General features: G+C 43.6%; 3 protein-coding genes across 6 annotated transcripts; all 3 read right to left on the bottom strand.

Moving 5' to 3' along the window:
* Positions 1–256: 256 nt before the first annotated feature.
* LOC119315821 (thiosulfate/3-mercaptopyruvate sulfurtransferase 1, mitochondrial-like) lies at positions 257–4325 on the bottom strand. Of its 2 annotated transcripts, XM_037590291.1 has the most exons (12): positions 4190–4322; positions 3996–4079; positions 3634–3693; positions 3481–3543; positions 2965–3089; positions 2241–2403; positions 2098–2157; positions 1756–1814; positions 1192–1273; positions 1039–1102; positions 741–808; positions 257–655 (listed from the first exon to the last, which is right to left on the bottom strand). In XM_037590291.1, the coding sequence occupies exons 2-12, from the start codon at positions 4062–4064 to the stop codon at positions 545–547; spliced, it is 924 nt and encodes a 307-aa protein (XP_037446188.1). In that variant the 5' UTR covers positions 4065–4079; positions 4190–4322; the 3' UTR covers positions 257–544. The 2 variants fall into 2 exon arrangements, with proteins under 2 accessions (XP_037446188.1, XP_037446189.1); XM_037590292.1 differs by having other exon boundaries at positions 3996–4325.
* A 3057-nt stretch (positions 4326–7382) lies between these two features.
* LOC119315818 (thiosulfate/3-mercaptopyruvate sulfurtransferase 1, mitochondrial-like) lies at positions 7383–13411 on the bottom strand. Its single transcript, XM_037590290.1, has 11 exons — positions 13176–13411; positions 10668–10727; positions 10519–10581; positions 10219–10343; positions 9484–9646; positions 9341–9400; positions 9016–9074; positions 8426–8507; positions 8186–8249; positions 7876–7943; positions 7383–7791 (listed from the first exon to the last, which is right to left on the bottom strand). Exons 1-11 carry the CDS (start codon positions 13242–13244, stop codon positions 7681–7683), a joined length of 924 nt encoding a protein of 307 aa, XP_037446187.1. The 5' UTR covers positions 13245–13411; the 3' UTR covers positions 7383–7680.
* Positions 13412–15032: 1621 nt separating this feature from the next.
* LOC119315816 (biotin--protein ligase 2-like) lies at positions 15033–18159 on the bottom strand. Of its 3 annotated transcripts, none has more exons than XM_037590286.1 (10): positions 17732–18126; positions 17553–17614; positions 16863–17011; positions 16609–16729; positions 16372–16527; positions 16145–16190; positions 15910–15976; positions 15760–15836; positions 15509–15597; positions 15033–15374 (listed from the first exon to the last, which is right to left on the bottom strand). In XM_037590286.1, the coding sequence occupies exons 1-9, from the start codon at positions 18124–18126 to the stop codon at positions 15552–15554; spliced, it is 1119 nt and encodes a 372-aa protein (XP_037446183.1). In that variant the 3' UTR covers positions 15033–15374; positions 15509–15551. The 3 variants fall into 3 exon arrangements, with proteins under 3 accessions (XP_037446183.1, XP_037446185.1, XP_037446184.1); XM_037590288.1 differs by having other exon boundaries at positions 15033–15357; XM_037590287.1 differs by having other exon boundaries at positions 15051–15597; positions 17732–18159.
* Positions 18160–19393: the final 1234 nt, after the last annotated feature.

The following is a 19393-nucleotide window of genomic DNA, read 5'->3' as shown; positions in this document are numbered from 1 at the left end:
CCTCGAGAAAATGCAGCCGGTGAGCAGATGTGAGATGGTCTCATCCTCATGGTCACACAGCAGGCATGCCTCTGGATCCTGCAGGAAATTTTGCATCCTCCATTCCAAGCAGTCGACCTTTTTTAATGCTTGATTTGTTTCCTTGGGCCAAAAAAGAAATCCACACAGGTTGAAATTTTGATCAGTTGCTCCGCACCTGCTGTTAGGGTGCATAACTCATTTGGCTGCACTACTGCAGAACATGGGGAGGCTGTGCAAAAGAAACGACAATCAACTCCGAAACATAATCAATTCAGACAAATAATCTTGTTTTCAAGTCAAGATTTTGTTAAGTACAACATCATTATAAATTAAGTCGACACAGGATTTCCTCTTTATCGGCCTATAGCCATTGGCCATAGTACAAAAGATATTTCTCTTTTCCCTATAACCTTTTGGGCGACTTCGGTGCAAAGCTTGCCACAGAGAAGTATCATTGTGCTGACGATCTGGGCTGAATGCCGCAGAATGCAACAGCTGCATTCATCACTACAGAATGGTTGATTTAAGGGGCAGTTGAAGCAACTTTTGGGTAATCATTATCGGGCTGCGCTTCCCATTCTGTCCAAGATCCGTCGTAAACTGGAACGTCATGCTTACCGATTCTATAGAGGCCCTGTAAAGAGATATTGTTAGAGACTGCTGGGCAGGGTCAGTGTCTCAAAAGATATATCCAAGAAGAGCATGCAAGATTTCCAGACCAGGGCAAGTATGCAGGCAGTTACACCAGATCCACATGTGACGACAATCGGGTGATCAAGCAAAATGCCTGAAGAAACATCAGACAAGATGCTATTATTGCTATTGCTTGGTGAACTTGATGTACACATATGGCATCCCTAAGAAGATTCTGCTCCTTAGGTCAGAGAATCAAATGTTGTTCTGCTTTCAGTATTGTATAGATTGCGAAAGTTTTTTTTTCTTGCATAGTAAAGGGCTAAAGGCCATGGGTAAACCACGAGTTTTGGACTAGAACTGTTAATCAAACAGAATGCAGACCTTCTTGCTCAAACTTTTTTGATAGCTCATCTGCAGGGAGGAGCGTTTGTGCACCATCAAACATCTGGGAGAAGATCAAACAGTGTCAATTTCTTTGGTATTTGTGATTATCCAAATATTATGTGACATATGGCATAGTTGCACTATACCCACCTCAGGGAATGGAACACATTTAGTTCCAGGTATATGCCCACTTCTTACTCCTTCCCTTGGTTCTGGCATTACACCATCAAATCTGCGAATGAAAATTGAAGTCATTTCATGACAACAATAAGAAACTAGGGATAACTTTTGGGGGAGATTGACAAGAAATCAAGAATAATAAATGTCATCATGTTTAGTCACATTAAGTTATGAAGATAAAGAGACATAAGAAAATAAACCTTTAATACAACAGCGAGATGAAACATAATATCTGTGTGAACCACAAATACCATCGTCATCAACTTTTTCATATTATAAAGGAAATCTTTTAACTTCGTTATTGCAAGAAAGTTCTATGCAACATTAATTATGATCAGAGCTTCAATAATTAGCTCTTCCAATCAGAATAATCACATATTGAAAGTTAAGAGATTTTACCTGCCCTTTGATCGGGCAGCTACTTTTTTCTCGAACACGCGTTGTTTTTGTCTTAGATAAAGAAAGCAAGATGGCGCAAAATTTTACAGCTGAGAAAAAGCCTAGGCTAGCAAATAATTAAAAGAAAGATGTTACCTGCCCTTTGCTCGGGCATCAACTACTTGATGAGCCTTAGCAGCTACATTTTGTTTGACCTGTTACACAGACAGAATGGCTCAACATACACGTGGATAATCAAGATACTGGTATGTCCCTGAGTCATATCATCTTCATTTTTTGTTGGTTTTACAGAAGGTAAAATCCTTTCGGAATAGTTAAAAGAAATATCATGAGATACAAACAATCCCCGACTAAGACTGATGTGAACCAATTCATGATCCGATTTATCATATATCTGTATCTATATGTATATGGATGCAAGAAAGTTTTCAGGTAAAACGGAGTGACTTAGGTTTTCAGTTAAGATGGAGAGGTAACCTTTTCTAGTGTCCAGAATAGCTGAGGTCGAAACTCTGTTTGAAATGTGACAGCATTTGCCTGCAAAAATTGAAACCATAATTACTTGATAAGAAAAAGGAATTGACAGTAAGATAGCCATGCCATCTTAAGAGATATCTTACCAATTTACCATTATAAGCTGTTTCAACAGCATTATTTGCCGCTTTGGATTTCAGAACTGCATCATCAGGGCAGCTGCTTGCAATGTTGAATCCAGAAGCTTGCCACTGAGGGAAACCTCCATCTAAGACCCAAACTTTATCGTGTCCAAGAACTCTGAACATCCTTTTAGTTAATGCAGGATGCATAAAACTCATCAGTTTTTGCATATAGAGGTTGAACAGTAAGGCAGAGAATGACGTTAGGCATTTGCCAGGTAATCTTCGAGTCTGTCTGTGTTTATTCATTCATGCAGTTAACCTTTTATTGAATGGAGACAGATTCAATTTACCTTGTGCAACACACCAAAATAGATACACCCATGACATTGTAGCCTTTAAATTTGAGGCATTGTATTCGCCATAAACAAAAACTATGTATCATGTCTTCCTATTGCATGCAAACTTCACTTTTTTTTATCTCATGATCAAAGCTTTAGTGCTTGAAGTAAGTTAATTAGACTCTCGGGTTGATAAAGTAATTAACTCTATCAACTTGCATATATGTGAGGTTATGCAAAAGAGCAAGAATGTACCTTTGCATGTATAGTAAATAAAAACAAGAAAATTAATATATCAACTTGATTTTGAACATCTTTTATATCAACAGCTTAACTCTCTGTGCACTAGCAACTTTTGGTCGATTTTTTCATTTAGTTAAAGTCAACCAAAGCAGCGTTTTGCTTACCACCAAACACGAGGCGCACTGAAGAAGCCCTTTCCATCATAAACAATAACTTTATCATGGTTATTGATACCAAGTGCAGAAACAGCCGCAGCAAAAGCCTCTTCTGATGGCAGCATGTGTGGCAACTGAAATAATTGCATCCAGTAAAAATAAGTCAAATGTCTATATCCATATGCTGATATGCATACAGTGAAAGACAGGAGACAGAAAATCATTGTGTTAGGTCAACTGCCAAATTTGCCATAGCTCCAAGAAACTGCTGGTTCTTATTTACTCTAGTCAAACGATTGCGCAAACGAGAAATGAATTAAAATTTGGAAGCATTTCTCACATCAGTTGTCAAATGTCTATATCCATATGCTGATATGCATACAGTGAAAGACAGGAGACAGAAAATCATTGTGTTAGGTCAACTGCCAAATTTGCCATAGCTCCAAGAAACTGCTGGTTCTTATTTACTCTAGTCAAATGATCGCGCAAACGAGAAATGAATTAAAATTTGGAAGCATTTCTCACATCAGTTGCCCAATTGACGATTCCATCGATGTCGAAGAACAGCGCACCAGGAATATGGGCCACCTGAGCATATGCAAAAATATCTTAGCTGGGAGAAATATTGCCACAAAAGGGGGAGGAACAATGAACATTACAGCTGTTCCAGAAAGAAACCTGGTATTCTTGCCATGGGTCCCTGCTCTCTTGTGGCATGTACCAGGAAGCATCCAATACCTAAAACAGAGTACTCCAATGTTAAAAGCAACACATGTTCACCCTAATCCTTTATTGGGCACAACAAGAGCAACAGAAAAACAGCATGACAGGGAGTGAAATAACACTGGTAATAGATAATTAAGTCACAGTTGCTTCTGATGGTAATCAGACAGAGTGTCCTCCACACAATGGGGATAAGCTGGAATGTAAGAAATCAAGAACAGACTGCTGAACTGTTGAACTGTTAACAAAGAAAGGAGATTGCTATTTCTGCCAGAACGGAAGGAGGGAAACGAGGAGCAGACGAGAGATTATTCCACCTTGATATCGGGCTGCCCTAGGTGCTGCTGCAGCCATTGCGCAGAGACAACCGGATCGTCCTGCGCCATTGGCCGCCGTGCTGCCTGCCGCAAGAGCAGAGAGATTGGAGAGCGGAGCTTGCAGGTCAACGAACGTGGGGCGAAGAAGTAAATTTTCTTTAACGGCAGGGGGCCAAGAAGATTGGGGCTCTCGCCTTGGTTGTCTCGAGGGGTCGTGTTTCCAGGAAGGGTGGAGATGGAGATGCGGCCGCCGCCCGCCGGAGCCGATTTTGGACTCGAAACTACTCTGCTTACGATTATCCTCGTACAGTACCATTTCAGTACGACCCACCAATGGATGGCTCCAGCCTACAGAAGAGGTGTTATCCATGGCCACTATTTTGTGTCGTATTGAAATCGTACAAATACCATCGTATTTGTAGCAGCACAGGCTCGCAGCCGCAGCGAACAAGGTAAACCTCAGCAAGAGATAATTGTTCTGCTATCTTTTCAATTTTATCACGTTGGTCTTTATATGATTTGTATGTTGTTCTTTACGATATGAATGAGACACGTATTACCATGCAAAAAGAAAAGAGAAATACATATATTATTTTAAATTAATAAATGATTATTTTGAGGGAATCCAAATTTGTTTGAGCATAGTACAGACGCAGACGATCATGATTTGACCGGTCGTGATTTTTTGTTTTTGTTTTGGTAAGTTCAATGAACTTTGACAAAAAACTAAAACGAGAATACGATTCAACGCCTCCACTTTAGACAACACGCTCCGATCTCCGAACATACAAGTTTCAGAACTGCGGTTGAAACGGGTGTTCTTACTCAGAGATCAAATGCTCGCTCATGAGCAGCAAAATCAAAAGAATTTTTTTAAAAAAAATCTGCATTTTTCAACAACACACATGACAAATTGACTACATAAGTACACATTTTTGCTAAAAAAACATTCTTGATGTTTTTGGGAAAAAGAAAACAAAATCAATGCTTAGAAAATTAGATGAACGCCAGAATGGATAGCCTTGGCAGCGCCAGAAACCCACCGTCGGCCACAAATTATGTGTGGCAAGGACCTAAATGGCGGCACCAAGGTAAGAACGCCATTGAGAGCTCTCCGTTGCCGGTGGTGGTCCTCGCTCGCTTAGCTGCCACCACGCAATCGCCTTTGGCCCAATCGACCGGCGAATGGGACCGCCGGCCAGGGCGGCGGACAACACGGATGTGTCCGAGAAGACGAAGGTTCCGGTCGCCCTGACACCTTCCCCTCGGTCTCCTGCGGCGATGCATATCCCTTGGCCTCGTGCAACTGCGCCGCCACCTCGTCCACCTCTTGTGACCAAAGAGAAGCCAGATTCTGACGAGAGAAGGAGCGAGGTCGTGTGCTTGAGGAAATGCCCACAAGTTTCTTTTCCTTTTTTCTTTCTTTTTGTTTTGCAATTGATCAATTGAATGATGCATAATGTGATATTGATTGCTAGGTTTTTTCTTTGCTTTTGCGCGAGCAATTGAGTGGTGATACATATGGTCGCATGGAACAACTGAGCGCAAGACACACACTCAGCCTCGACGACACTGCAATGTCCATGCCATATACCCAAGAGATGACGAGAAATGTCGAGATAGTGGAGGAGGTTGAGGAGGTGGACCGGCCGGACACCCAAACATTGAAAAGGAGGAGTAGGTGGTGCAGCTATAACAATGAGGAAGATAAAGCTTTTGTGTGAAGTTTGGATTAACGTCTCTCTTGATGCCATGGTTAGGGCTAATAAAACGGCTTCACTAATAAAACAAAGGAGTACTAGAATAGTAATGTGTTCGTTCCCTCCAACCGCACAATCGGGTCTCTCACTCATCGTTGGAGTGTGATCCAAGACCAATGCAACCGGTGGTCCGGATGTGTTGAGCAAGTCAACCTTGCGCTCCCTAGTGGAATCCCCAAGCACGGGTATGAGCCCATCATTCACGCTCATTACAAGAAAATAAATAAGAGAAACAATGGCGAAGCCTTCACTTTTGCATCATTGCTACAAGGAGATTGTTGGAAATGAGAAGTGGGGAAAAAGGAACTATGAAACAACACCAAAGAGGCAAAGACTGAACATCAAAGTTGATGATGATGATCACTTGGTGGAGAACCCATCAACTCCTCAAGTCCGACGATGAAAACAAAAATGCAAAACTAGCCGGGAAGCATGGTGTTCAAGCATGCAAGGAAGAGTTGATTGTGATGGTGGGGGTGAAGAGGGCATTGGCAGCCAACCAGAAGTAGGAGAAGATGACTTGTTTCTATAAGATGAGGACGGTGGAGGAGGAGAAGTGAAAGGCAAAGGTGGTGACCGAGGAGAGAAAGGTGTTAACGGAAGGAAAAATATTAACTTGAGGAGCAAAGGCTTGCGTTGGAGGCTGAGGAGCAAAGAGACAAGTGGGTTATCGAGGAACGTGCTATTATGTGCATGGATCCTAGGAAGATGGACGAGAAGGCAAGACAATATTGGGAGTTAACTCATAGGGGCATCTTGGCTAAGTTTGGTGGCGGCGGCGGCGGCAATGGTGGTGTCGACGATGCCGGTGCGAGTGCGTGCAACCCTTTGTGAACTATGATGGTTTTTGGTCCACCATGTGTTTGGTGTTTTTTTTTGGTACGAACTTGTTTATTCGGCCTTTTGGCACAAATTACGGTTATATTTAGTCGTTTGATGGATTGGATGAACTTTATTTACGCTCGTAGTTCAACTATGACGTGGTGCATGAATTGTTTATGTTTATTTAATAGATGAAGCATAAGGAGCATCCCACAACTAAAGGTTAGTTCAGCAGTTTGGAACGAAGTTTAGCTTGCTCTCATTTCAACCCCCACAAAAACTGCGCTTGAAGTTATTGCAACTAGGTGATTTCCCTGCGCGTTGCTGTGGGATTTGAAAGATTAATTGTAGATAAATTTTGCATGAACGAAATGACCAAAATCAAAAGCTGTTATTTTCAGCAGTATTCATGTGTGAACAAAGAGTATGCATGTAGATGTGGCACATTGGTGATGTGGAGGGTTGCATGTTGAGAAAATTAGAGTTAGTGGGAATCAACTATTTAGGTACTATAGATAACTTCATAGACTAAGTACTTGTTACAGACACACAAGCAAAGTAGTTGCAAATAACTTAGGATTGTCCTCAGAGACCCTTTAAATGCAGACAGTGAGCAAATGTGAGATGGTTTCATGCTCATGGTCACAGAGGGGGCATTTTTAAATGTTTGATTTGATTTCCTTGGGCTACAAAAGAAATTTGCACAGGTTGAAATTTTGACCAGTTGCTCCGCAGTTGTTGTGCATAGCTCATTTGGCTGCACTACAACATAGCATGGGAAGGCAGTGCAAAAGAACGACATCAATATAAATGTAATGTTGTTTTCAAGGCATGATTTCTTCAGTTCAGACGAATGATCTTGTTTTCAAGTCAATATTTCTTCAACAGTAACGTTATAAGTACAACACCAATATGAACTTAATTGACGCTTTCGACATAGGATTTCCTCATTATTGGCCTATAGACATTGGCCATAGTACAATAGGTTTTTTTTTCCTATAACCTTTGTATTGACTTTGATGCACAGCTTGCCAAAGGAAAATATCATCGCGCTGAATGCCGCAGGATGTAACAGCTGCATTCATCACCTCAGAATGATCGATTTAAGAGCCAGCGGAAGTAACTATCGGGTAATCATTATCCGGCAGTGCTTCCCATTCTGTCCAAGATCCGTCGTAAACCGGAACGTCATGCTTCCCAATTCTATAGAGCCCCTGTAAAGAGATATTGTTAGAGACTGCTTGGCAGAGTCAATGCCTCAAAGATATATCCAAGAAGAGCATGCGAGATTTCCAGACCAGGGCAAGTATGCAGGCAGTTACACCAGATGCACATGTGAGGACAATCGGGTCAGCAAGGGAAATGCCTGAAGAAACATCAAACCAGGTGCTATTATTGATGTTGCTTGGTGAACTTGATACACATTTGATATCCCTAAGAAAACTCTGCTTCTTAGGTCAGAGGATCTGCGTAGTTGCATTGTTCATCAATGTTGTTCTGCTTTCAGTAGTGTATACATCGCGGAACATTTTCTTTTCTTGCACAGTAAAGGCCGTGGGTAAAATATGAGTTCCAGACTAGAACTGTTAGATGAAACAGAATGCAGACCTGCTTGCTCGAACTTTTTAGATATCTCATCTGCAGGGAGGAGCGTTTGTGCACCATCAGACATCTGGGAGAATACCAAACAGTGTCAATTTCTTTGGTATTTGTGGTTATGAGTTTATCCAAGTATTATGTGATACTCCTTCGTTCCATTATTCTTGTCGTGGTTTTAGTTCAAATTTGAACTAAAACTACGACAAGAATTATGGAAATGAGGAAGTATATTGCGTAGTTGCACTATACCTCAGGGAACGGAACACATTTAGTTCCAGGTATATGCCCACTTCTTACTCCTTCCCTTGGTTCTGGCATTACACCATCAAATCTGCGAATGAAAATTTGAATTTGTTTCATGACAACAATAAGAAACTAGAGATAACTTTTGGGGGAGCAAGAACAACAAATGTCATCATGTTTAGTCACATTAGGTTTGAAGAAAAAGAGGCATAAGACAAAAACCTTTCATACAACAGTGACATGAACCACACTATCTGTATGAAACACAAATATCAACCTTTTCATATTAAAGGAAATCTTTTAACTTCGTTATTACAAGAAAGTTCTATGCTACATTAACTATGATCAGAGCTTCAATAATCAGATCTTCCAATCGGAATAATCACATATTGAAAGTTAAGAGATTTTACCTGCCCTTTGACCGGGCATCAACTAGTTGGTGAGCCTGAGCAGCTACATTTTTTTTCTCGAAACACGCGCGAAAAAGCGTGTGGTTTTGTCTTAGATGGAGAAAGCCAAGATGGCGCAAAATTCTACAGCTGAAAAAAAGCCTAAGCTAGCAAATAGTTAAAACTTAAAAGAAAGAAAGATGTTACCTGCCCTTTACTCGGGCATCAACTACTTGGTGAGCCTTAGCAGCTACATTGTGTTTGACCTGTTACACAGACAGAACGGCTCAACATACATGTGGGTAATCAAGAATCTGGTGTGTCACTGAGTTACATCATCTTCCTTTAAATTTTACACAAGGTAAAATATTTTCAGGGTAGTTAAAAGAAAGATCATGAGATACGAACAATCCCAACTAACACTGATGTGAGTCGATTCATGATCTTAGATTTTCAGGTATCTACATGGGTGCAAGAAAGTTTTCAGGTAAAACGAAGTGACTTAGGTTTTCAGTTAAGATAGAGAAATGACCTTTTCTAGTGTCCACAATAGCTGATGTCGAAACTCTGTCTGAAATGTGGCAGCATTTGCCTGCAAAAAATGACACCGTGATTACTGGGTAAGAAAAAGGGTTGGCAGTAAAGATAGCAATACCATCTTAAGAGATATCTTACCAATTCACCATTATAAGCTGTTTCAACAGCACTATTAGCAGCTCTGGATTTCAGAACTGCATCATCAAGGCAGCTGCTTCCAATATTGAATCCAGAAGCTTGCCACTGAGGGAAACCTCCATCTAAGACCCAAACTTTATCATGTCCAAGAATTCTGAACATCCTTTTAGTTGACACAGTATGCATAAAATTCATCAAATTTTGCATATAGAGGTAGAAAATATTACTTAAATAAGGCAGAGAATGTCGTCCGGCATGTTTTCCAGGTAATCTTTGAAAGTGTGTGTCTGGATTTATTCGTCCATGCAGTTAATCTTTTGTTGAATATGCAAACTGATTCATTTTCCTTTCCGAACACACCAAAATGGATAAAATCATGAAATTGTAGCATTTAAATTTGAGGCACAATACCCTTTCCCCATAATCTGAAACCATGACACTGTATCTTCCCATTGCATGCAAAATTCATCCTTTTTATCTCATGACCAGAGCTTTAATAGTACTTGAAGTGAGCCATCATTACTCAGTAGTATACCGGGTTGATGAAAGTAATCAACGTGTATAGATGTGAGATACTGTAAAAGAGTAAGAAAGTACCTTTACATGCAATAAATAAAAATAAGAAAATATTATATCAACACGAATTTGAACATCTTATATATCGCTCTTTGTGCACTAGCAAGAAAGTTGATTTTGACATTCTGTTGAACTCAACCCAAGTAGCGCGCCGCTTACCACCAAACACGAGGCGCGCTGTAGAACCCCTTCCCATCATAAACAATAACCTTATCATGGTTGCTGATGCCAAGCGCAGAAACTGCTGCTGCAAAAGCCTCTTCTGATGGCAGCATGTGTGGCAACTGAAAACAATTGCATCCAGTAAAAGGAAGTCACATATCTATTTTCATAGGCATACAGTGAAGGACTGAATACAGAAACTCATTGCAGCAGGCCAACTGCCAAAGCTCCAAGAAACCGCTGATTCAAACAATAGCGCAAACCACAAGGGGATTAATATTTGGAGGCATTTCTCACATGAGTCGTCCGATCGGAAATTCCATCGATGTCGAAGTAGAGCGCGCCAGGAATATGGGCCACCTGAGCATATCTGAACATCTTAGCCGGGAGAAACATTGGCACAAAAGGGGTGAAGAGTTTACAGCGAAGCTGGTCCAGAAAGAAACCTGGTATTCTTGCCATGCGTCCCTGCTCTCGTGTGGCATGTACCAGGAAGCATCCAGTATCTGAACCAAGCAGTCAAATGTAAAAAAAAAGACAGCACAGATTCCTGTGGCCCCTTGATATTTTCTTGGGCACAACAACAATAATAGGAAAACAACATGACAGGGAGTGGAATAACATTGGTAAATATACTCCCTCCGTTCACAAATATAAGATGTTCTAATTTTTTTTAACCGAACGTACAGACACTTAAAGAGAAGGTGGCCCCTTGATACCTGGTGGTGGAATGATGATGTCCAGAAGGCGCTTAAAGAGAAGAAAGATTGCTTCAGACGCCTATACCTGGATAGGAGTGCAGACAACATAGAGAAGTACAAGATGGCGAAGAAGGCCGCAAAGCGAGCTGTTGGTGAAGCAAGGGGTCGGGCATATGAGGACCTCTACCAACGGTTAGGCACGAAGGAAGGTGAAAGGGACATCTATAAGATGGCTAAGATCCGGGAGAGGAAGATGAGGGATATTGGCCAAGTCAAATGCATCAAGGACGGAGCAGGCTAACTCTTGGTGAAGGACGAAGAGATTAAGCATAGATGGCGGGAGTACTTCGACAAGCTGTTCAATGGGGAGAATGAGAGTTCTACCATTGAACTGAATGACTCCTTTGATGAGACCAGCATGCGTTTTGTGCGGCGCATCCAGGAGTCTGAGGTGAAGGAGGCTTTAAAAAGGATGAAAGGAGGCAAGGCGATGGGCCCTGATTGTATCCCCATTGAGGTGTGGAAAGGTCTCGGGGACGTAGCGATAGTATGGCTAACCAAGCTTTTCAACCTCATTTTTCGGGCAAACAAGATGCCAGAAGAATGGAGACGGAGTATATTAGTACCAATCTTCAAGAACAAGGGGGATGTTCAGAGTTGTACTAATTACCGTGGAATTAAGCTGATGAGCCATACAATGAAGCTATGGGAGAGAGTCATTGAGCACCGCTTAAGAAGAATGACAAGCATGACCAAAAATCAGTTTGGTTTCATGCCTGGGAGGTCGACCATGGAAGCCATTTTCTTGGTACGACAACTTATGGAGAGATATAGGGAGCATAAGAAGGACTTGCATATGGTGTTCATTGACTTGGAGAAGGCCTATGATAAGATACCGCGGAATGTCATGTGGTGGGCCTTGGAGAAACACAAAGTCCCAGCAAAGTACATTACCCTCATCAAGGACATGTACAATAATGTTGTGACAAGTGTTCGAACAAGTGATGTCGACACCGATGACTTCCCGATTAAGATAGGACTGCATCAGGGGTCAGCTTTGAGCCCTTATCTTTTTGCATTGGTGATGGATGAGGTCACAAGGGGTATACAAGGAGATATCCCATGGTGTATGCTCTTTGCGGATGATGTGGTGCTAGTTGACGATAGTCGGATGGAGGTAAATAGGAAGTTAGAGTTATGGAGACAAACCTTGGAATCGAAAGGGTTTAGGCTTAGTAGAACTAAAACCGAGTACATGATGTGCGGTTTCAGTACTACTAGCTGTGAGGAGGAGGAGGTTAGCCTTGATGGCCAGGTGGTACCTCGGAAGGACACCTTTCGGTATTTGGGGTCAATGTTGCAGGAGGATGGGGGTATTGATGAAGATGTGGACCATCGAATCAAAGCCGGATGGATGAAGTGGCGCCAAGCTTCTGGCATTCTCTGTGACAAGAGAGTGCCACAAAAGCTAAAAGGCAAGTTCTACAGGACGGCGGTTCGACCCGCAATGTTGTATGGCGCGGAGTGTTGGCCGACTAAAAGGCGACATGTTCAACAGTTAGGTGTGGCGGAGATGCGTATGTTGAGATGGATGTGTGGCCACACGAGGAAGGATCGAGTCCGGAATGATGATATACGAGATAGAGTTGGGGTAGCACCAATTGAGGAGAAGCTTGTCCAACATCGTTTGAGATGGTTTGGGCATATTCAGCGCAGGCCTCAGAAGCTCCAGTGCATAGCGGACGGCTAAAGCGTGCGGAGAATGTCAAGAGAGGGCGGGGTCGACCGATTTTGACATGGGAGGAGTCTGTTAAGAGAGACCTGAAGGATTGGAGTATCGACAAAGAGCTAGCTATGGACAGGGGTGCGTGGAAGCTTGCTATCCATGTGCCAGAGCCATGAGTTGGTTGCGAGATCTTATGGGTTTCACCTCTAGCCTACCCCAACTTGTTTGGGACTAAAGGCTTTGTTGTTGTTGTACAGACACGTTTTAGTGTGTTTGTTCACTCATTTCGATCCGTATGTAGTCCATATCGAAATATCCAAAACATCTCATATTTGTGAATGGAGGGAGTACTAATTAAGACTCAGTTGCTTCTGATAGCAATCACTAAAGTGTCCTCCACATGATGGGGATAATAAACCAGATAATGAGAAATCAAGAACATGCTTCTGAAACGCTGGCAAAACTGGAGGTAATATATCCTCCGGAATCGAAAGGGAAAGCGTGAGGCAGATGAGCGGTTATTTCACCTTGATGTCGGGCTGCCCTAGGTGCTGCTGCAGCCACTGCGCAGAGACAACCGGGTCGTCCTGCGCCATTGGCCGCCTCTGCTGCAAGAGCTGAGGTGAAGAGACGGAGGGCAAGAGCAGAGACTGGAAAGCGGAGCTTGCGGGTCAACGAACGCAAAGCAGAGGGTTTTATTAAAGCAGGGGGCGAGAAGATTGGGGACTCGGAGTATGTGTTTCCAGGAAGCTGGGGTGGAGGGATATGACCGCCGGAGCCGCCCATTTGGACTCGTGAGGCTCGCAGCCGCAGCCGAGAAGGTGAACCTCAGCGAGAACAAAAGTTATATTATTATTCTAATATAATAAAGCTCTTATCTGATCCGTTCCTTGTCGATCCGATGACCCACGCGGCGAGTTTCCAGATTTTCACCAGATACTTCACCTTGTTAGAGTAGAGTAAGAGCAACTCCAACGGGGCGACCCAAACGGACGCGCGCTTTGTCCGTTTTTTGTCCGTTTGGGTCGGCCAGGCGGATGCCGGCGTCCGCATTTTAAAATGGGTCGGCTTGACCGCTCAATAGGGAGGCCGACCCAAATGTGCCGAGGTGGAAAAAAACAAGTTGCATGAAATAAACATAATTAAACATAATAGTGGCCGGTCAAATGCCGGCCAAAGTCCACCTAGATCTAATAAACATTAAATAAAACATTAAAAAAAGTCTGCGCCCACCTGCTGCCGCCCCGCACGCTGCCCTAGACGTTGTCGGCCTTGCCCTTGCCCTTACCCTCGACGCCGTTGTCGTCGGTGAGGTCGATGAAGACCGGAGCAGGGCCAGCCCACCCGAACGCCGCCTGGTACGCTGCCAGGGCAGCCTCCTCCGGCGTCTGCTGGGGCGGCGGCATTGCAAGCCGCGCGCGCTCCTCCTCCTCCTCCCCGAGCCGGAGCGCCTCCGCGTCGCGTTGGAGCATGGCCTCGTAGCGCATTTGCTCCTCGTCGTCGGCCTGCTCTTGGCGGAGTCAGTGCTCCTTCCATCGCTCGAGGTGGGCCGCCTCTTCCTCCGGCGTCGCGGCGAAGTGGACGGCGCGCTCACCCACTCGCCGTACTGGCCCGTCCATGAGTAGGCCTCCTCCGGCCAAGTGGGTGGAGGCAGGAAGCGCTTACTCCCAGTGCCACCACGCTTGGTGCACCGGGATGTGCAGGCGCCGGCGTCCAGGGAGAAAACGCGCCGGCGATGAAGGGGAAGGGGGAGCACAGGATGACGAGGCGTCGGGGGTGCCCTTCCCTTTGCCATTGCTTTTGCCGAAGAGGCCCATGGCGCGCGCTAGGGTTTGCGGTCGCCGGCGAGGAAGCAAAGGAAGTGGTGGGGGGCCAGATGTGGACGTGAGAAGTGGATGAGGCCGACCCCGCCACACGCGTAGTTAAAAAAGGACGCGCGCACTGGCTGACGCGTGGGCCCGCTGTCGGTGGTCGTCATAAATAAGACGACCGGTGGCGGTTGGGTGGCCGCCGGGTGGGGACGCGGCGGACGGCGAGGAGACGCGCGGCGCGTCCGCGCCGACGCATTCCAGGCGTAATTTTGAGCCGGAAATGGGTCGGCGCGGACGCCGGGCGGACACGATTTGAGTTTGGGTCGGCGCGTTGGGCCGCCACTTTTGTCCACGCCAACCCAAACGGACGCAGGCGGACGAAATGGGTCGCCCCATTGAAGTTGCTCTAATACCCCTATTGAATTAAATTTTCCGTCTTTAGTCTTTCACAAAACTGAATTCCCTTTTCTTTTTTTGATTTCTGAAGCTCGATACGAAACAGGGGAAGCAGAAAGAGCTTCGCACAAACCAAAGGTTAGTTCAGCAGTTTGGAACATAGTTCAAACTTTTTTCTCAGAAAAAGAAAAGCCATAGTTCAGCTCTTAACTTCATTTCAACCTCCACAAAAACTGCGCTCGATGTTTTTTTCTTACATTAACTCACACACTCGGCACTTGTTACAGAAACACAAGTATATAGAGCACACCGTTTTCAAACTATTTACAAAATAGCTTAGCACTGTATTCAGAGACCCCGCCCTTTTCCTACAATTCTTTCGCTCGGTTCGCTCCTGATTTGTTGGTCCATGCTAATTCAGGTTCAGCCAAGCCCTGTGCTTCAGCCTCCAGGCCAGGGCTCATGTTTTCTTCATGCCCCGCGGGATCCCGTCGATGGCATTCTGTTTGAACAGGCAGTCTGTACAGTAGCTCGGAGTTTGTAACAGTTATAGTATGAGACCAGCTTCCCATAAGTTTTTTTTTTGGAGAAACCAGCTTCTCATAAGTAAGCTGCCATGAGAAGATAACTCTGATTTCTCTGGAGAATAATACCTGTGTTCGTAGAATACACTGGAGCCCATATACTGACAGCGTACTATGCATCTATCTTTCTCCTCACCAATCCTGTGAAGAAATCAAAGCTGCAACACAGGAAACTGTGTCAGATTTTTTTCGATCAAAACGGTAATTGTGGCAGACCATTACGTTCTTGACAGACACACATCATATATACAGTAGTACATTACGGATATAGAGTAATTATAACGAGGAAAACGTAGGTGATGGATAACAAATCGCATTACCTGTTACCATCAGGGTGCAGCTCATAGCTCTTGCCGTCCTCACCAACAGCATATAAGTAGCCGCTTGGTGTTAGCCCCTGAAACAATTTAGTTGGTGGTCAGAGAAGAGAAAATATCTGCTCATCAATCCTGTCCAAGTTCTCTCTTTACCTTAATCGTGACCACACTGTTCACAGACTGGCCTTCATGCGCATCCTGTACGACGACTCTTTGGCCACTACATAACAGTGAATATTCAGTTAGTATGAAAGGATAAATAATGAGACCATATGAAACCATATTGGTAAAAAGATTGAAGTCAAATGGTAGCAGATACATACTGCACTTAAGTAGGAAGTTTGCTAATAGAAGACCAACAAACCAATATCGAGATAATACTCCGTACCTGTGAAGCCATGAGTTGTAGTATTGCTCCTCGAGGGCCTGAAATCCTGCAGTAGAGATAGAGAATATTATAGTGCCAAATTTACCACAAAATGTTAGAAAATTCAGATTAATTCGCAAACATCACTCACTAAGGCAAAGTAAACTTATCTACAAAAGTTCACTACACCCATAGCATGAGCATAATGCTTTTCAACTCAAGAAGAGAAACTATTGACATGAATTTACCTTGATTTGAGAAAATATCAAAAAGAATTTCAAATTTGTTGAAGAATGATGCTAGTACGTCTTCTCGTTTAAGTCTTGGTGAATTAGCCTTTAGTTCTTGGAGTGCAGCATTCAAACATGTAGTAGGCTTTTCATTGTCGACATTTAAACCAATACCTGAAAAGGGTAAAGGATTCCAAGTTTTTATAATGAATGACCTTCCGGTATTAGTATCAGCACCATTTGGAACATACTTACCAGTGCAAATATTGTAGACTTTCGGCTCATATGATGAGGTACAAAGAATGCCACCAACTTTTAACCCCTTCAGATATAGATCATTAGGCCACTTTATCCTTACATCTAGCTCTGGAAGTCCCTGGGTGTTATCACACAAATAGTACAGGATGTCATGACAAGGAAATTAGCCTTATGAAATATCATACTGCAATCAGTGAACATCACATATGCGTAAGAAACACCAAATATAATATTACTTCATAAACCCTCACCTTCGCACAACACAAATCTTTGATGGCTTCGGTCATGGCAAGGCAAACGACATATTGCATAAGGGGAAGCTTGCGGGCATCATTCATCTGTGATGTAAACGAGAACATGAGACAACCTGGAGGTGATTCCCACACATTCTTTGATCTTCCTGCAAAGTCATTGGCAGAAGATCAATATTAACGAGCTCTGCTCAATTAAGCATACAAAAACAATGAATTTCTAGAACCATAGAAGGTGGAATCAACTAGTAAAATAAAAGTTCGGTTGAAGTTGTCAAACTACAATCAGAAGATCTACAAATGGTAGAAATCATCTATTTGTGGAACTACACTTTTCACCAAGACAAAATTTGAAAACCTGTTCATCGCGTACATGCCATGGGTCATTATTTTCTCAACAATTGACTACTTTTTTAACCGCCGTTCATCGGATTCGGATACTCAGATGGACCATTTACAGATCCAAATTCATTCAAAAAATTTGCTATTTCTCAAACTATTTATCCCATACAGCATGCAGCAACTTCAGATCTTCAGTAACATCAACTGAACATACAACAAACAGAACAGCATAATTCATCTCCCCACCAAAGTGACAGACATTGATCACCGAGATTGAAAAATCATCAGAGATACACACTAAAAGGGCCAACAAAAACAGGCACCAATTGGCATACATATTTGACGCACCTCTGCCTTTGAACTGCACGTCTGTGACGCACACGACGCCCACCGGAAGTTTGGCGAAGTTCCTGCAAGCAGAGGGGAAGCAAAGAGTAAGCCCAATTTGAGCTATTCAGGAGGAAATCCATCGTCTCTTTTCTTTTTCTGATGAAGCGAGACTCAAAAGAACAAAATCTTGCACTCACTGCGTCACGAGGTCGTGCGTGGATGCCATCCTCGGCGACCAGAGCATCCACCTCCCGAAGCGCCGCGCCTGGAGCGCGCCCATGTAGACGGCCGCGTCGAAGCCCGCGTCCCCGCTGGCGTCGAGCGCGAGGGAGACGGCGAGCTCGCCCCCGCCCTCCTCCGCCAGAGAGAGCTCGCCGGCGGCGGAGGCGAGGAGCTGCTGGTCCTGGGGGGACTTGCCGGAGAGCACGAGGAACGTGGTGGCGGCTGGGGCTCCGCCGCTGGTGCTATGCGCGGCCGCGGCCGCGCGGGAGCGGGAGGAGAGGTACCGGCGCAGTGCGACAGCCGCGAGCACGGCCGCGGCGGTAGCGGCCGCGGCGGTGGCCGGCGGCGGGAGGCGCGTGGGGAACGGCATGTCGGGCCCTCTGGTGTCGTCGTTCTTTGTTTCCTCCGCCGCCACTTTATTCAGAGAACAGACAGTTGAGGCTGTTGTACCTGCTGCCTACGGGTGACGAACGGGTCGAGTACCAACTATATCAAAATACAATTTTCTACTGTACTCCCTCTGTAAACTAATATAAAAACATTTAGATAATTACTTTAGTGATCTAAACATTTTTATACTCCTTTCATAAACTAATATAAAAGCATTTAGAATACTAAAGTATTGATCTAAACGCTCTTATATTAGTTTACAGAGGGAGTATTAGTTTACGGAGAGAGTATGTAACAAAAACAGTACCATTGTAATTTTTTTCCAAATATAAATCTACCAATAAATTTTTTATGACATATAACTTATATTTTTCAATTAAATCCAATAGTTGAGCACAAAATACGAAGTATTTTTCTTTACTTCCAATCCCGGTTCACGGAAAGTCCAGTCCTATCATTCTCTCCATTTGCAATTGTAGTTTGTTTTCGATGTTATCCATCGAGTAACATTGTCATTACAAATGGTCTCAAGATTCTACCAAAAGCTAAAGAAGAAAAAAAAATCACAATCCAATAGGAAAACGCATGCGCTAATGTGCAACTGCATTCGCGCTTGTCGCTCAATCCTATCGAAGTCACAAACGCAATGAAAGAAAAAAAAAGCAGCAATGCACAACAGCGGCGGCGACACCCTTTACCAGATCGATTCCCCTCGCCGATGTTTCTCTCCCTAGTCCCCCTCGGCGGCGACGTGTGGGGCAAAGAAATGAAGAAAAATATGTAATTGTGGATAAAATTTGGGATAGCCATCAACACAAAATTAATTTTATGAAATGTTTCAACCAGTATCTGTTAAATCAGTTGTTTGTTCTAGTTCATATTGCTAACTCTATTCACGCGGGGAGAAGGATGCATTGATCTAAGAAGTTTGAATCTAAAGGAATGTATTCTCTTAGCTCCTTTTATGCTCTTGCTAATTTTAATTGGTGTGTTAGTGATAATAACGGAATTGATGCGCACACGACGTTTTTTTGTGTCCAATATGCATCTGATAAATGCTTCGCACTGCCAGATGATGTAGGGACAGAATTACAAATGGCTGGATGGAAAACGTCGAATGTGTGTTGTACAAAAAGAGTTGAATGTATAGTAATGCTCTAATAGCAACCATTGTGTTGCGAATGTTGATTATGCAGTTGCTTTGTGGGCTTTATGATTTATTTTTCTGAATAAAAGGGAACTCCCCT

This window comes from Triticum dicoccoides, chromosome 6A, assembly GCF_002162155.2.
Source record: "Triticum dicoccoides isolate Atlit2015 ecotype Zavitan chromosome 6A, WEW_v2.0, whole genome shotgun sequence".
NCBI classification, from domain to species: domain Eukaryota; kingdom Viridiplantae; phylum Streptophyta; class Magnoliopsida; order Poales; family Poaceae; genus Triticum; species Triticum dicoccoides.
This window is presented reverse-complemented; position numbering and strand designations above follow the sequence as displayed.

Bases quoted from the DNA above. Each gene is read 5' to 3' on its own strand.
- LOC119315821 (XM_037590292.1), bottom strand. From the start codon at position 4,064: ATGGCGCAGGACGATCCGGTTGTCTCTGCGCAATGGCTGCAGCAGCAC. The intron at 2,404-2,964 runs GTAAGCAAAACG...ATTAACTAAAAG, and splicing joins AGTGCGCCTCGTGTTTGGTG to GATGTTCAGAGTTCTTGGAC. The intron at 656-740 runs GTCTGGAAATCT...ATCTCTTTACAG, and splicing joins CTGCCTGCATACTTGCCCTG to GGCCTCTATAGAATCGGTAA.
- LOC119315816 (XM_037590287.1), bottom strand. From the start codon at position 18,126: ATGCCGTTCCCCACGCGCCTCCCGCCGCCGGCCACCGCCGCGGCCGCT. The intron at 17,615-17,731 runs GTGAGTGCAAGA...CTCTGCTTGCAG, and splicing joins ACGCACGACCTCGTGACGCA to GAACTTCGCCAAACTTCCGG. The intron at 15,837-15,909 runs GTAAAGAGAGAA...AAATTGTTTCAG, and splicing joins ACAGTGTGGTCACGATTAAG to GGGCTAACACCAAGCGGCTA.
- LOC119315818 (XM_037590290.1), bottom strand. From the start codon at position 13,244: ATGGCGCAGGACGACCCGGTTGTCTCTGCGCAGTGGCTGCAGCAGCAC. The intron at 9,647-10,218 runs GTAAGCGGCGCG...GTCAACTAAAAG, and splicing joins AGCGCGCCTCGTGTTTGGTG to GATGTTCAGAATTCTTGGAC. The intron at 9,075-9,340 runs GTCATTTCTCTA...TCTGTGTAACAG, and splicing joins TATTGTGGACACTAGAAAAG to GTCAAACACAATGTAGCTGC.